The 15851-nt window shown below is 47.7% G+C and overlaps 2 protein-coding genes across 15 annotated transcripts in view; one reads left to right on the forward strand and one right to left on the reverse strand.

The window, feature by feature from the left end:
• Window positions 1–15851, forward strand: part of EDAR (ectodysplasin A receptor) — a 97533-nt gene that overhangs the window by 73845 nt on the left and 7837 nt on the right. For 8 of the 11 annotated variants that reach the window (XM_023520497.1, XM_023520496.1, XM_023520498.1 and 5 more), the window contains 5 exons: window positions 7751–7837; window positions 8815–9123; window positions 9416–9488; window positions 12015–12174; window positions 13302–13362. In XM_023520497.1, the coding sequence (XP_023376265.1) occupies window positions 7751–7837; window positions 8815–9123; window positions 9416–9488; window positions 12015–12174; window positions 13302–13362 (690 nt within the window). Of the gene's footprint in view, window positions 1–7750; window positions 7838–8811; window positions 9124–9415; window positions 9489–12014; window positions 12175–13301; window positions 13363–14487; window positions 14713–15851 lie in introns of all 11 variants that reach the window. The other 3 variants (XR_002776277.1, XM_011375292.2, XM_011375290.2) reach the window with 3 other exon arrangements.
• Window positions 1–15851, reverse strand: part of CCDC138 (coiled-coil domain containing 138) — a 162857-nt gene that overhangs the window by 50124 nt on the left and 96882 nt on the right. Inside the window, exon 14 of one of the 4 annotated variants that reach the window (XM_023520493.1) lies at window positions 2141–2169. The exons of 1 other annotated variant lie outside the window; for it this stretch is intronic. In XM_023520493.1, coding sequence (XP_023376261.1) covers window positions 2156–2169 — 14 coding nt within the window. In that variant the 3' untranslated portion in view covers window positions 2141–2155. Of the gene's footprint in view, window positions 1–2140; window positions 2170–3459; window positions 3667–7856; window positions 7880–15851 lie in introns of those variants that run through there. 2 more of the 4 variants (XM_023520492.1, XM_023520494.1) reach the window with 2 other exon arrangements.

Genomic DNA, 15851 nt, shown 5'->3' on the forward strand with positions numbered 1-15851 from the left:
AGGAGGTGCTCTGGGAGGTAGGGCAGGGATGGTTCCTTCCCTCCAGACTGCTTAAGTAGAGGAGATTGGCAATAATGAATACGTACATCTTTAAAGCTGAGCAGTCCTATCCAGCCATATGCTAATTAATTCACTAGTTAGAGGAGGCCCAAGGGCTCCCAGCTGCCAGCTGGACTGTGATGAAGTCAGCTGCCAACAAGTCTTCCGCTGGGGACTCTAAATCCATTCTGTACCAGATAGTTCTGAGATGAAGTCCTCATCTGGGAAGATGTCAGAAACTCACCACCTATTTAGAAAAGGTTCTATGCCTATGGAACCTGGAAAACAAGCAACTCTTCCTCATGGGACCCTTTTGTTTGAAAGCTCACACACGCAGTGTGTCCCTGTCAGTGCCCGGGCGTGCAAAGCACAGGAGTCTTGGAGACTTTGAAAATGAGCGTGTCCCCCTCCCCAACCCCTAGTCCTTAATTGCTCAACTGAAAACCAGCTCTCAATAAGGCCTCCTAGTAATTCGTAGGATCCAGCCCTGAAGGGGGCCAGCAAAGAAACCAGAACCGAGAGCCAGAGAGCAAGCCCCCAGACCTCTGCCCACCTGGGAAATGGGGGAGATACAACCAGCTAAGCTTAGTGGGTGACATGGTGAATGGAGCCCTGCCTGGGTCAGGGTCTCAAGTGTGGTGGCGAAAGCTCTCTCCAGTTCCGAGATCGGAACTTCCCCCTGCACTGGTTCTCAGTCCAGAGAGTTTTTACCCAGGGTCCTGCTCATGAATCAGCGGACAAGACTAGAAGGTCGGTTATGGCCATAGCCTCCATGAAGACACTGAGGCCTAAATTCACAGAGCTGCTATCAGCAGCCCACCCCCAAAAAACCCAGGAACTAGATGAGACCTCATTGGTCAGGACCCCAGTCTAGCATTTGGCTTCCCAGACCCCACCAAGCTCTGCCTTTTCTGAGCCCACAGTCAGTGGTCAAGAGCTCCCTTTCCTCTACCTGAGAAGCTCACTTTAGTTTTGTTTTTATGTGATTTACCTGGGCCCCTGCCATGCGAAGCTAATGCTTTTGATACCTAAGTCAATAGATAGCAGATTACACAATCCACAGTCGAAGAGAACTTGGCATGGTCCCCAGGGAAAGCATGTGACACAGATGCACACGTATGAGAACTACAGGGAGTGAGGGGTACCAACTGTGCAGGAGTCAACCCTGGGCTGCACAGATTGAATCAGTACATGGGGGCTCGGGTACAGTGCCCCTTAAAGAAATAGCATCTTCTATAAGGTACAGGACCATGATTCTCATAAGAGCCCTGAGGGCTGTAGTCACCCAGAGCTGGGCCTGCCCCTGATTCAGCAGGTCCAGGTAGGGCCGAGAATATAGGCTAACAGGTGCCCAGAGGCTGCCAAGACCACATGGAGAGCTCCGATGCGGGTTATGCGCCCTGCTCTGGAACTTAGCTGCCTGAGTTTAAATTCTTGTGTAGTGTAAATAAGTTATCTAACCTCCTAGAGCCTCAGTTTTCCTTACCTGCCAGATGACACCGGCCTCACCAACTATGGTGTGGCTAGAATGAGCTGTACCCCTAGAAGCGGCCACAGTGCTCGTTAGTTTTTGGGGTCCTATCCAAATACCCTCAGGAGGAATGGAAGAGCACCATACAGTTATTGTTTAAATGGAATAAAATAATTCTGGTTTCTGGGACTGCAAAGTAGTAGCACGAAGGAAGTCAGAGGATGGCCACTGGTCACTATTGGTCCTGCCTTTGGGCCGACTAAAATCTTCATGCGAACAGATGTGTGTGGAGCTTAGGGTGGAGCCTGGTACTCTGACTGTAAAATGCCATGCAAGCCATAAAACCTCCCTCAGTTTGTTTTCCCTCCTGTATAATTAAGAAAATAACATCCTCTTAGTGTACTAATCATGTTGTCACAATGTGCACAAAATGCTTTGAATATTGAATGCACGAAGCAAGCGTAAATGACAACTCTTTCATAAACCACAGGAGTGTAGCAGGGACACCCCCAGGTACTCAAGAGCTTTGAAACTGGGCCATCTCTTCTCCTGCTTGTGACTTGCCCATCAGGAAAGCTCGAGGCCTTCCTTCCTGGTTGCTTCAGCTACAGTGAACAAGCACAGCCTTTCCCACCTTCGATTCCATCAGTATTTGTGTCCTGGAATTGAGAAAAGAAGCCTTTCAGTTATTTTTCAGTTACATCAAAGAGCACGATACACTTGGTGCAACCAAAGCTTTCTGCACGTGCCTGTGGGCTGCTTCTTGAAGGAACTGGTGTCCTAATGGCAAAGAGATGGCGTGGTATAATAGAGGAAGAAAGGGTGTGACATCAGATTTGATTTTCGTTAGAGTTTCTGTTCCCAGCAATCAAGTGGCAGCGTTGTGTGAGAGGCAGGGCTCTGTCCTTGGATTCCCCCACAAAAGATTTAAGTGGAGGTCCGACGCTCCAAGAAGGACAGCAGGCAAAGAGTAGCAAACAGAAGCAGAAGCAATTTCATTAAGTAAAGCAAGCAAGCAAGCAGAGTACACTTGGGAGAGAGTCCACACGGGCAGCTCGATGTAGAATCAAGTGTCCGGACAAGTCAAGGGTTGGGGTTTACACAGGCCATACAGTTTGTTCTCCTTCTGTCTCTCCTACCTCAAAGGGCACGAATTTTCTGCTCCTCTTTTAGACCCGCCTACTCCAAGCCGGGGCCTGCGCAGTGTGTACCCGTCGATGGGAAGTTGTACACCTGCGCCCTGAAGATTTTGAGGGTAGACGCTTGCCCAGTTAACTAATTTTGCCCATACCGATTGAGCGACCCGGAGTAAGGTCATTAATGGTCATTTGCATTTAACTGACCAGGGGAAACGCGGTGGGGAGAAGAGGGTGAGGAGGGTGCCAGGCGCTGCTAGCCTTTTTGCCTGCCTGTCTGGCTTCTGACTTGGGGGAATGTGGGAGGCTCCACAGGCGAGCCAGACCTCTGGCTGTATATTTTCTTCTGTTGAGCTGGGCTTGGGGCCTCGTTAACCCTTCATTGTCCTTCTCCCTCCAGCTCATATCTACCTCTCTACCTACCCTGTCACCTCCACTTTGGGGAAAGTTACTGCATACCTCAGTTTCCCCATCTGTAAAATGGGGGTGTCCATCTCATAAGATCGTTGAGAGGAAATGACCTGTCAAGTGTGTATGAAGTGCCCACTCTTGTGTGCATGCAGCACTCAGTAGATAGTAAAGCTTTGGTCTAGCAAGCGAGCGCCGCCCCGGGCCTCCCAGAGCCTGTGCAGCTTCGCCTTGCACAGCGGACCTCCTGTGCCTCCTCAGTGCACCTGGGACACGGCGAGCATGCACCCCACCCTCACAGACTGCTGGAGGTATCCGTGAGATCATGGTGGGTCTGGCACCCAGCAATTGTTCCTCATAATTGTCATTGTTCTTTTTATTATTACTCGTCAGTGATTATGACCCCTGAGTCAAGTCCAGGATGGACATGCCTTCTGGAGAATTCCACTCTGTCACCAGGAGCACTGTGGTGCATTTCCCTTTTGAGGCCAGTGTGCAATGCCCAACAGTGATGTAACTCCAGTGTGAAGCTTCTGCCTCCCCAGATGCATGACCAGCTGTTTCCAATGAATGTTTCTCAAACTTGAATGTGCACACTCATCACCAGGGGTCCTGTTAAGAAACAAATCCTGATGTAGCAGGTCTGTGGTGAATTCCAAGATTGCCTTTCCAGCAAGCTCCTGGGGACCCCACCCACATTGAGCCGCCAAGTCTGTCTCTGCCCATTATTCCAGGGCCGGCCACCAAGGGGGCGCTGAGCCAGTGCAACAGCCTGGGGCACCCTCATTGACAGCTGTAAGAATCAACAAACAAATCATTCCTAAAAACCCAAGTTGTTTGCCCAGTGTAGAGAATGCCAGCCATCTCTAATACGTACTGGCACATTTATAAATTGTGTGGATTAACAAACCTCAAAGACTTTATGGGGTAAATCCTATCTTTGCATTGAATAGAAGTATAACTATAGTAAACCACAGGCTTACAGTTCTCAGAATCCTCCTGAGGAAGATAAGTGGACTCTGTGGAGAGCCTCCACCTGCCTGGACCTACAATCCAGAGTCAATGCTGCCTCAAACTCAGACTCCGCCCTCTTTCTTTTTAATAGAGACCTTGTGTGGAAATTTCTGCCTATTTTCCGGGACTATAGTTTCCACCAACCTTCCCTTACCCATTATAAAAGACCTCATCTTTGCTTATCCAAAGCTGGGCTCCAAATGAAAGCATTATGGAAAGTAAGACAGATCAGTAGTTGACCATCCAACAGAAAAAACACTGAGAAACATTTTCATCAGTGATCCATTCCACAGAGGCCAAGTGAATCGAAAAGATATGACATGTGTTGAAACAAAGGAAAACCTTCCAGACACTAAACATTTTTATTAGTGTTGAGTTAAACCTCATTAGACCAGAACAGAACCTGGACAGGACAACGTGACATGCAGGGTCCTCTGGTGATGGCATTCTGTCCTGAAAGGACATGCCCACAGAGATAGACTTCTAGTCATGCAGCCTTCCTGCCCACTCTCCCTCTTACCCTCGGATGTGCTCAGAACACAACTGTTCAGTCAACACCAGCTGGAATTCACTTGGGGGAAATGCCAAGTAAATCAGGATAAAGGCATGGCCCAGCTTGCCACCTGACTGAGGGCAGGCAGCACCCGCCAGGTGCAGCAAGGTGTGCATTACTGCTGTGCAGTAGCCTGTGTGCATTGCCTGCTAACCAGCCATGCCAGTTGGGTGCAAAGGCGTTTCATAAGTCTGAGTGCTGCTAGACTGCTCTCATCGTCCTTCTCTAGGCCACAGGCATGGGTATATCTATATCCCCAACCCCAACCTCTGTCACCTGGCCTTAGCCAGCAAGCCCCAGAAGAAAGGGACAAGAGAGACAAAGATGGCCAATATCCACAAACAGAGCCTATAGGTAGTCTACATAGCTTAATCTCTTTTGAGCTCCTCACAAACAAATAGATTAGCTTTGTTTTCAATGTCCTATTTGCTTTTAAAAAGGAAACTAGTTATACCTGAAGCAACGTCCCATGTTGCTTTTTCTCACTTCCCTGGATGAAGTTTGACAGGCTGCTTCCCAGTGCAATGAAAAATCTGAAGCTAAATATCTGAAGTCCATCTTATTGTTCTGGAACTTTCAAAGGGAATCTGTGTGGTGTGTGAGGATTGAAAGGCAGAGCCTCCAGCTCGGTCATTTGACAGTGAGTAGCTGTCGAGAAACATGCACCTCTCCCCCCGGGGAACCACGTACCTCCACCAGCACCTCCCCGGTAGGCCACTGGTTCTGAGGTCAGATGGGCAGGCTAAATTAATTTAATCTCATTTAAATCTCATCTAAATTAAGAAATTTATTATAAGTTTGGGAAGTGGGGTGGGGGAAGCTGTTTATCCTCTAGAATGGCAAAGAACCATCTCTCTAAGCTCTGGACACCAGCAGGGGCCTTTCTCAAGGCAGAGCAGGTACAGGAAGGCCCAGGAGAGGAAGAAAGAAGATCCACACCTTCCAGCTGTCATCAGCGACATTCCTTCTCCAACTACCCACCAAGTCCCATGTCCCAGTTCCTGGCTTCCTGCCGGTCCATTACAGAAAGAAGGAACAAGGTTCCAGGGACATAAGCTTGAGGCCTGAGAACTTCAATGAGCCCCCTCTGTTCTGAGCAGTTTCACCTCTGTAGTCTCTGTTGATTCAAAGGGCAGCCCTTACTGGCCTGTTGCTTCAATGCCCCTTATACCACTCAGCACTCTTCACTCTCTTGGTAGAAAAGCTAAGAAGCCATCCCGATGACAACAGTTGAAAAAAAAGAAGCAAAGAAGCGGGAACCACAGAGCTCACCATGCCCTGCAGAGAGAAGGGACTGCCCCATCTGTCATGCAGTGGTCTGGTGGCACCCACACCCATGTTTGCAGCAATCCCACAGGCAACTGAGACCAGGCGAGGGGGCAGAGGCCAGGAGCTCCCAGTAAGTGAAGTCCCTGGGCTCCAGAAGTGGCAAATCCCCAGAAAGGAGACGCCTCTGACTCTAAGAGCACTGACTCAGCAAGTGTTTTAAATGACACAGAAAACTGCTCCGAGCAGGCGCTGGGAGGGCAGCAGAATGGCACCAGTAGCACGCACCCTAGCCCTGCCAATAAGCCTTCTTGGGCTCCCCAGGGCCAGCCTCTGTCCAGGGTACTGAGGAGGGCACGAGCCTTCATGCCCTGCACTGCTCCTTGACATTCTGGTTTGTTGCCTAAAGAGCCAGCATGTTTGCCCCTCAGCTAGCAGGTCATACATATTTCTCATGTACCCATAACAGCTTAATTTCCTGTCCAACCTGAGTGATGAGCTTCCCCTGAAACATCTGGCGCCTCATAGAAATGCAGACTTACACCAGGAGCCAGTCTTCAGCCTGTCCCCGCTGCCTCCCAAACTGCTACCTATTTTATTTGTAGCGTTTTCTGTTTGTGTTCAAAGACATGAGAATTAGAAGTTTCTGACCCTCCTCTCCTGTTATCTTCTCTACTGACTGGATGCAGATGTATAGATAATTCAGCAGGACCTTCCTTGCCCTATTGGCTGTGGTCACTGTCTCCTGGCTTGCCCCAAGCTGTGTGCGGGTAGCTTTAGAAATACCACTCGCAGAGCAGTTGGCTGTGTTTCTCCTGAGAGCCTTCTCTTAAAGAAAACATCCTTGTTTCTCACAGAAGCCTTGCTGACCAGGGTGCAGGCATTGGAACCATTCCTCCAGAATGGGCTGCTGGGAGGACCAACATGTCTTGATTTTAGAGAGGCCACTCACTTGTCCTAACTTAGGGCAACCCACTTCCCCAACTACTGCAGAACTGGTAGAGGTAAAAGTGAGACAGGAGGAAACTTATTTGGAATATGACTATTTTTAATAACTGTAAAACTCAAGTCCAGCCTAAAGGAAGGTTGACCATCAGGGCATCATCTATTCTGTGATAGAACATTTTTGTTTGTTAATTTTAACTGAACAATTTAGCAGTTTGACTGATGAGAAAATCAGTGGCCATTTCATCTCTGCTAAGTGACACTTTTTACACAGAAGGGGAGTCTTCTGAATCACAGTTTTGAGGGAAGACCAAGCTCATGCCTGCTCTTAAATAGTTTGGTGACAACTGTTTTAAAAACACATCATAGGAAAAATCCTAGAGGGAAATACAGCAAAATGTCAACTTTAGACAATGAGGCTGTGGGTGACTTTTTTACTTCTTTCTTGTATTCTGATTTTTTCTAGATTTTTAAAATAATGAGCATATATTACTTTTATAACATATAGTATATATTATTTTATTACTTCTAGGAAAAGTATTAAAAATATATTCCCGTTCTATGTAATTGAATGAATTACTCAAGTACTACTTTCTTCTAATAATGCTTTTATGTACTATACATTCTTCATTTTTGTATATTGCATATATTTTATCTTTATTCATAGGAAAATTAAGTTGGGGACGCTTGCAAAGTCCCCAGCTCCTGCAGTTTACTTTTAGCAGCGTTATCCCTCAGTGTGTCTTACTTAAAAAATAACAACCTTTAGGAGGTCAGAATGCATTTGGGGGATTATTAAACTCTAGCCCATTCATAATCAAGAACGGTTAGCTCTGTTGCCACATCTTGTGTTTCAGTGTTGAAGGTGGGGTTCTGCAGATCATTTTTGAGAACGCACAGTGACTGTTCTCTTTACAGGTGTGGGAGCCACTTCGGGGGTTTCTGCCAACTTCCCCAGCACTTCTGGCAGCAGTACCCTCTCTCCTTTCCAGCACGCCCATAAAGGTAGGGAAGGCACTCAGGTATTGATCTTCTGGAGTTAACCACCTAGATGTGAGGCGGGTGGGGGTTGGGTCAAGTGGAGAGGAAGAGAGGAAATAATTATCAGGAATGACCATGGAGCTCTTCCCCACTTCAAATCACCTCCCTGATGTGATTTAATCACACTCGACGCTCCCCAGTTGCTGAAAGTCAGTAATTACCTCTGCTAGGTGTGAAACTGATCACTCTATGGGTGTCTGGGCCCAGTCGAACGTGCTGGTCAGGAAGGCACATTCCCAAGGTAGTAGGAGTGGTGCTCAGGGCATGAGTGGCCAGGGCGAGAGGGAAATCAGCTTCCTGGGCTTCGGTTAAGCCTCATATCAATAGCAATTCTGTTGCTGGCTTTCATATAAACCTCCTGACTTCAACACTTTAATGTCTATTTCCAGTAACTACATTTCACCCTCCAATCCCTTTGGGATGGAAGGGTGGAGGAAGACCCCAAGGTCCACAGTTTCTCTCAGAGCAAGACCTGGTGCTGGCTCCTCCTGCCCTCTTGTACTGTCTCAATGACATCTGTTGTTTAAGCATATTTAAGGCTCAGGTCCTCAGTGAGAGTTGGGGTGCCTTCAAAATCTCACGGTGTACTCAGCACGCAAGCCAGCTCCCCAACTAGTAGAACCAAGGGCAAGCACCCCGGGAACAACCAAGCAAACCTAAACCATGGTGTTCTGGAAAAGTCTGGATTTGCTTTGGTTGAGATCAGCAATGGGGAGCTCGTGGGCAGTCCTGATGAGATAGCCTAAGCAAACTTGCAGGGCTGGGTTCTCAGACTTAGCAAGCATTATTTGATTCTGAAGGTTCTCTGGAAGTGTCCCAGTGGTGGGGCCATTGCTTGCAGGGGCCATGGTCTTGAAGGATAAAGGGCCCTGCCTGATGGAAGGATTCCTGTTGGGACACTTGAGCCCTAAGTCATTGCCTTCTCTCCCCAATTTCAGCAGAGCTCTCAGGCCAAGGACACCTGGCCACGGCCCTGATCATTGCTATGTCCACCATCTTCATCATGGCCATTGCCATTGTCCTCATCATCATGTTTTACATCATGAAGACGAAGCCTCCTGCCCCAGGTGACTGCTCCCCAAAGCTTGCCTCATACCCCTTCCTCCTTGGACAGCTGCATCATCTTACCCACTCAGTGAGCCTGGCTGCTAACACCTTTCTTTTTCTCCAACCAGCCTGCTGCACCAGCCACTCAGTGAAGAATGCGGAAGCCCAAGTGACCAAGGAAGAGGAGAAGAAAGAGGCCCAAGGTCTGCAAACAGAGTCCCCATGAGCATGATGTCTGTCTACAGGGTGGAGATGTTCCACCCCTCTGGCCACTACCCCGGCAGTCTGGCCTCCTAGCTGGCTATGCTCCATGCCACTTAGAACAGGGGTCTCAGGAAGAGGTGTCGATGCACCCACATTGTGCTTAATCCTTAGGGCAGTGTGGTTTAGTCACCAGACAGGTCTGCTAATGAGGAAGTGATCAAGGGAAGGACAAGCTCAGAGCTAGAGCTGCCTCTAACTCCTCTTTCCCCCAATTATCCCATTTACCTACAGACAGTGTGGTGATTTTCTCTGAGAAGGATGAATTTGAGAAGCTGACAGCAACTCCAGCAAAGACTGCCAAGAGGTAAGTCAAGCCAAAGCAGCCTCAGCAGCCACCAGTTCCAGGATTAAGTCAGAGGGTCCTCAGGGCTCCTGAGTAGGAAGGGGTACTGGGCATGCCAGACAAGGTGTGCACTGAGAAGCCTGACAAATGGCCTGGAGGCTGTGCTACGGACAGCTCCAGAGGGAGCAGGGCCCCAGGGACAGTGAGGCAGTCCCAGTAAGCATGGTGTCTTGGCCTCACTGCTCACTTGCAGCAGGGGCCAGGCATTGTTAGGGACAGGGATTAACATCTGCCTGCTGCTCTGGGTTGGCCCTCTTGCCTTCCTCCAGGGCCAGGTGCCCCAGGTCTTCCTCTTCAACATCCACCCTCCTCATGAAGACCCCAAAGCTTCCATGTGCTGCCTTCTTTTCCAGGAGCCTGGTTAATATTACTGCTGCTCCCGCCAATATGAATGCTGACACATGAGTGCTAATGCTAGAACTGATACCCCCACAATACTGTAACAGTGGTGATGATAGTGGCTACCAAATAGTTGGTGCTTACTACCCACCAAGCATGAATGTGTTACCTCCACAAGTTTTGTGAGCTAGGTGCTAACATTATTTACATTTGTAGGAAGCCAAGGTTTGGAAGTTGTCATGTCCCTCTGGTCACACACCCAGTGAGTGGCAGGGCTGCGGGCCAAGTCCAGGCTGTCTGGATCCAGGCTTTGGACCAACCTCTAACACTTCGTGAAATAAGACCTCTTAAGGAAGAGGTTTAATACATGACGTCTTTACCGTATTTACCACGCACACATTGAATTGCGGAATCATCCCCAGCTTTAACATCTAGGGTGGAGGGAAGTAAACTTTTTATTCACCCCCTTGTATGGTCATTTGGACTTAGTCCTGCTTAGGTTCCAAAAATCCACCCCACACACAATAAATGGTCCCCTGCCAGGCCTCCACCCCACGGCCATCCCAGAACCCCATCTCCCCAAATGCCCCTGTTGCAGTTGGGGGCATGGAGGCCATGAGCGGTCACCAAGCTGGTTATGGAAAGAGCAGAAGTTAGATACCTCCTCTCCCAACCCCTGGCCTGTTATCTTTCCAGGGTACATGAACTCTTGCAAAGCCTTGCATTTTAGGAATGATAATGAATCCAAATGTTTATGTAGAGTTTTGACATTTATAAAGCACTACCAAACGTGTTATCTCATATAGAAAACTCAACATTTCTGACACAAGGGCAGGAAGCAAATTTAAGCATGACATTTTTGGAAACTGGGAAAAGAAAGTGGATTGTGTGCACTCAATTCAACAGTCTCTTAGAGAATGGTTGTTTCTGCTAAGTGCCTCCGTTCCCAATGGTCATTTTTTCAAAACCCGGGGAACTTGTAGTCTGTCCTTCCAGCCTTTTCTCAGTCTCAAGAGGAGGGGAGAAAAAGCACACTCAAAAGGGCAGAGACACATCCTATGACTAAAGTTTCCTCTAAAAACCGAGGAAATATTTGGGGACCCTACTTGGAAAAATAATGCTTCTTTCATACACAAGTGCTACATAAAAATTAACACTCAATAATTATGCTTCAAAAGACAAGGCACTGAGCTTTCATCCCCTCTGCCTGCTCTTAGGTCTTAGGGGACCACCTGGGGCTGCTCTGTGGTTTGGGGACAGCAGTGCTTTTCCACCTTTCCTGCTCTCAGGTGGGAACAGTGGCAGGTCAGCCAACTCCCATGAGGCCTGAAACTTCATGAGCTTCACCCACTATTTTTGTTTTCTTTGTATCATCCTGTCTCTAGGGTTATGTCTGAGTGTGAGCTTCATTACTGCCACCCAATTACTAGCAAATATAATTCTTTATAAGTCTTCAGCCAAACCACAGGAAATAAGCAGGATGCCTACAAAAAAGAATGTTGCTTTGCACATATTTGGAATGATTTGAGGATCTGAGCTTCAACCTACATGTGCCCATGGGCCTGGACAGTGTGCAGTGGTGTGACGTGAGCCCACCTGCCTTTCTGTGCAATTTTCTAAAGCCTCTCACTTGGCTTACTGTGGCTCCCACTCCATGGCACACACATCTCAGCCGGGTCACCCCCTAGTCAACAGGAGGCTCCTCAGGCTCTGGCTCTGTTCAGCTTTGTTTTCAGTTATTTCAGAGAGCTGGCACGAATTCTGTACCGGCCACATCAACTTATTCGCTACATGAAGACGCAAGGTTGAACGTGGTGCTTCTCTTGATGAAATATCGCCAGCTGTAACATAGTCAAGAACCCTTTCCTGAACTGGGTGGGTTGGAGGGACGAGCAGATGCCATTTCACTTGTGTCCCACCACCCTGAGGCACTCCCAGAGCCCCATGCAAGTCTCCTCACATAGCACCTGTGGGCCACCCTGCATCCAACTTCTTTGTCTGGAAAAAAGCAGAAGGCAGGCTGTCTTTCTCATATCCCACACCTCGTGCCCATGAGCTGCCTAGTAAAAGCCTGAGGAACCAGTCACTGCATCTCGACTGTCTCCACCAGTGGGGCACCGCCGACACCTCCCCTTCTTGTTTCCACAGCGAGAACGATGCCTCATCTGAGAATGAGCAGCTGCTAAGTAGGAGCATGGACAGTGACGAGGAGCCCGCCGCCGACAAGCAGGGATCCCCAGAGCTGTGCTTGCTTTCGCTGGTCCACCTGGCCAGGGAGAAGTCTGCCACCACCACCAAGTCGGCTGGGGTGAGGCTCTGGCGGCCTGTCCATACACCTTACAATTTACTGGTGCAGCAGGGCAATGCACCACAAGACGTGACCTCATTATTGCATAAGTTCTGCTGTGTGGCGTGGTGGTAATCTCACAAGCCCGAGCCGGGAAACCTAGATGGAGTGACAGGTTTAAAGCAAGATATTTTAAAAATGGAAAACTTATTTCTCTCATTATATAGCGTTATAGAAGAAAATGAAGAATAATAAGCAAAGACAAAAAATTTAAAATTGCTTGGAATGCCATAGGACAGAAATATTTAACTATTATATATCTGGTTGTAAACATACTAGTATATATCCAACAGATGTATAATAGTTATATATAATAGCTATATATAACTGTTTATACAGTAATCTATATATAGCTATATGTAGATATAATGCACATTTTTCATGTAAAAATGCTCCACATGGTTTGTCACCTGAAGCACACTTCCTTGGAATGTGCCATGGCAAGGGGTGTAGACAAAGATGAGCAAAGCCCTGCCCCAGGCAACCTGAGAGTCTAGCATGAGGTTTACTGGCAGCCTGATCCAAGCATCAGGTCAGCTACATTGCTAGGCAGTGCTGCTTGTGGCGATACTGTCCCTGATCGAGAGGCTAGATCTGGCATGGGTCCTGACAGGGACAGCTCTGGGCTGCCCAGTTCCATGACCTCTGCAGTGGGGCCTATCACTTGCAGGACCCTGGAGGCCTATGGAGTTGTTCTGAGAGGTATTGACTCCAGTGCGGCATGGGGCCTTCCAGCCGAAGCCACTTCTGCACCTGTCCATCGTGGGCCTCATTTCCTGGCTGCCTGCTGGAAACCGAGGTCTCTGACATTCATCCTTATAGACAGATACCAGATGCAGCCTCCGGTTGTCTAGTGAGTCTGAATGTCCAGGGGAGCCTAAGAAGTCCCCCACCCAATGGACATTTAAGGTGCTTGAGTTGGATAACCCAAAGAAAGCCTTTTTCTCTGAATTATGGATAAGATGTTCATATAAGGACGTGATTCGACATTTCCGATTGAAACTCAGGGGAGATGGAGGACTTGGTTCTTTGTTTGCTTCCATTTTCCTCCTTTCTGAAAATTAACATTCTCTTAACTTTTTTCATAGGTTCAAAGTCGAAGGAAAAAGATATTGGATGTGTACGCCAACGTCTGTGGAGTTGTCGAAGGTGAGCATAAAAGAACGGTTCTGGGGGGACACTAACCCCAGGTTTTCCCCCAGGACTTTCTTTCCAACTATTGGCAGTGAGAGAAGGAGGCTCCAATAGGAGTCCTGACGCTCCCAGGGAGGGACCAAGAAAAGTTGCCTATCCAACTTGTCACGTTCCTCATCAGAATGGCTGGCTGAACCGACTGCAGGGTAGAGGGACGTGGAATCTGGCTCCAAGTACATTTCCCCAGCATTTTCTATTGCCCATCTATCACGGGACAAGGAGCCAACATCCAACCCCAGTGTAGGACCTCACTTTAGGGATATGTGGAGTCAGGATACCCAGGTGCTCTAGAGAACGGAGGTAGAATGAGCTAGGTGTCCTCCTGTGCCCCCCAGATGCTGTCTCTCCATTGCTGTTATCATCTTCGGAATCTTTGATAATCAGTCACTTATCCAATAGTAGCTGTCTTTGCCCCTCCCCTCTAGCAGTTTGTGACATATGGATGGTCTCCCCTCGTGAGGATGTCTCCTGAGCAAGCTGAGTCAGACTGTCTCACCCTAACTGCAGTGGGGTATGGTCAAGGACGAGGCAGTAGGACTGGGTTAATTCTGATTATATTTCTATCTGAAACCGGAATCCACACTCCCAATTTCTTCCAAATCCAGTCTCTAAATTACCTTCTTATTAACCCAGGAGATAAAAACCCTCATCACTGAGGTTGTGGAATTTTCCTTAGCTTCGTAGGGCCACGTGGTTCTGTCTCACTGGCTCCTTGCATGGACTTCCCCATTTGACCTGCGGCCCTCTTATTTCTCTACTTGGGCCTAACCCAGCACCCTGAGGCTGGGGCAGGCTTGCTGGTTGGGTGCTCTGTTGGCCAGAAATCATCACTGAGGGTGAGTTCAGGGACCAAACACTCTACTCGGCTGCCTGCTGAAATGTGGCATCTCTCCATAAATGCTCACGTCCCAGGGTCAGCCTGTCTGATCCAAACTGCATGTCTAGCAACCATCAGCTGCCCAGTGGAGGATGGTCTGAGATTTGCATTCTATCACCCTAGAAAGCTCTTCTCTGCTCCAAAAGATGTCTTGGTTTTAAGAGCCCATATCCTGGGGACAGTGGTTTTCAAATTAATTTTAGGACAGAGGAGCCCCTCCTGTGAGACGAAGCGTGTGAAGAGCTTGAAGCCCTGTGCACTCAGCCACCCTCTCCTGTGCCTTATGACCGCACAGTGCTGCTCACGCAGCCGAGCCTGAGAGCCTTAGACCAGCAGTGCCTAGCCCTGGGCGAACGCTGGTTACTTGGAGAGTCTTACGCGACCCCCTCTGTCGGCCTGCCCTGAGGTCCTGATGTAATTAGTCCAGGGTGAGTCCCAGGCATCGATGTCTTTTGTTTTGTTGTGTTTTTAATTAAACTTTTGATTTTGAGATCATTATAGATTAACATGCAGTGGTATGGCATGATACAGAGAGATCCTGTACTACCCTTTATGCAGTTTCTTCCAATGGTAACATCTTGCCAAACCATCACAAGCAGGATGTTGACATGGATACAGGAAGGACAGAGCCCACTCCATCACCACAAGGAGCCCTTTGGTTGCTCTTTCATAGCTACACCCACTTCCTACTCCCCCACCCCCTATTTAGCCTCTGCCAACCACTAATCTATTCTTCATTTCTATAATTTTGTCATTTCAAAAATGTATATAAGTGGAATCATGCAATAGTGTAATCTCTTAAGAGCAAATAGCTTTTTTTTTCATTCAGCATAATTCACTGGAGATTCATCCAGGTTGTCGCATATATTGTAGTTTGGTTCTTTTTACTCCTAAGTACTAGTCCATGTTAAGGATGTACCACAATTTGTGTAATCATTCATCCGTTTAAGAACCTCTTGATTATTTCCATTTTGAGGCCATTATGAAGAAAACTGCTATAAATATTCATGTATAGGTTTTTGCGTGAACATAAGTCATCATTTATATACCTAAAGAAGTGGTCACCATGATAAGTCCAGCAACTATCTTATACCGTACAACACTATCACAATATTACTGACTATATTCTCTATGCTATATATATGCTACATCCGCATGACTTACTCGCTTTATACCTGGAAGTTTGGACCTCTTATTCCCCTTCACATTCCCCCCGCCTTTTTTATTTTTCAATTACACTTGACATTCAATATTATTTTATATTAGTTTCAGGTATGCAGCACAGTGGTTAGACATTTACATAATTTGTGAAGTGATGCCCTTGACTAGTCTAGTACCCACCTGGCACTATGCACAGTTATTACCATATTATTGACTATATTCCCTATGCTTTACTTTACATCCCCATGACTATTTCATAAATATCAATTTGTACTTCTCAAGCCCTTCACTTTCTTACCCAGTCCCCCAAACCACTTCCCATCTGGCAACCATTAGCTTGTTTCCTGCATCTGTGAGTCTGTTTTTGATTTGTTGTTGTGTTTTTTTTGTTTGTTTATTTTGTTCT

The sequence above is a fragment of the Pteropus vampyrus genome, unplaced genomic scaffold (assembly GCF_000151845.1).
Source record: "Pteropus vampyrus isolate Shadow unplaced genomic scaffold, Pvam_2.0 Scaffold269, whole genome shotgun sequence".
Classification (NCBI taxonomy): Eukaryota; Metazoa; Chordata; class Mammalia; order Chiroptera; family Pteropodidae; genus Pteropus; species Pteropus vampyrus.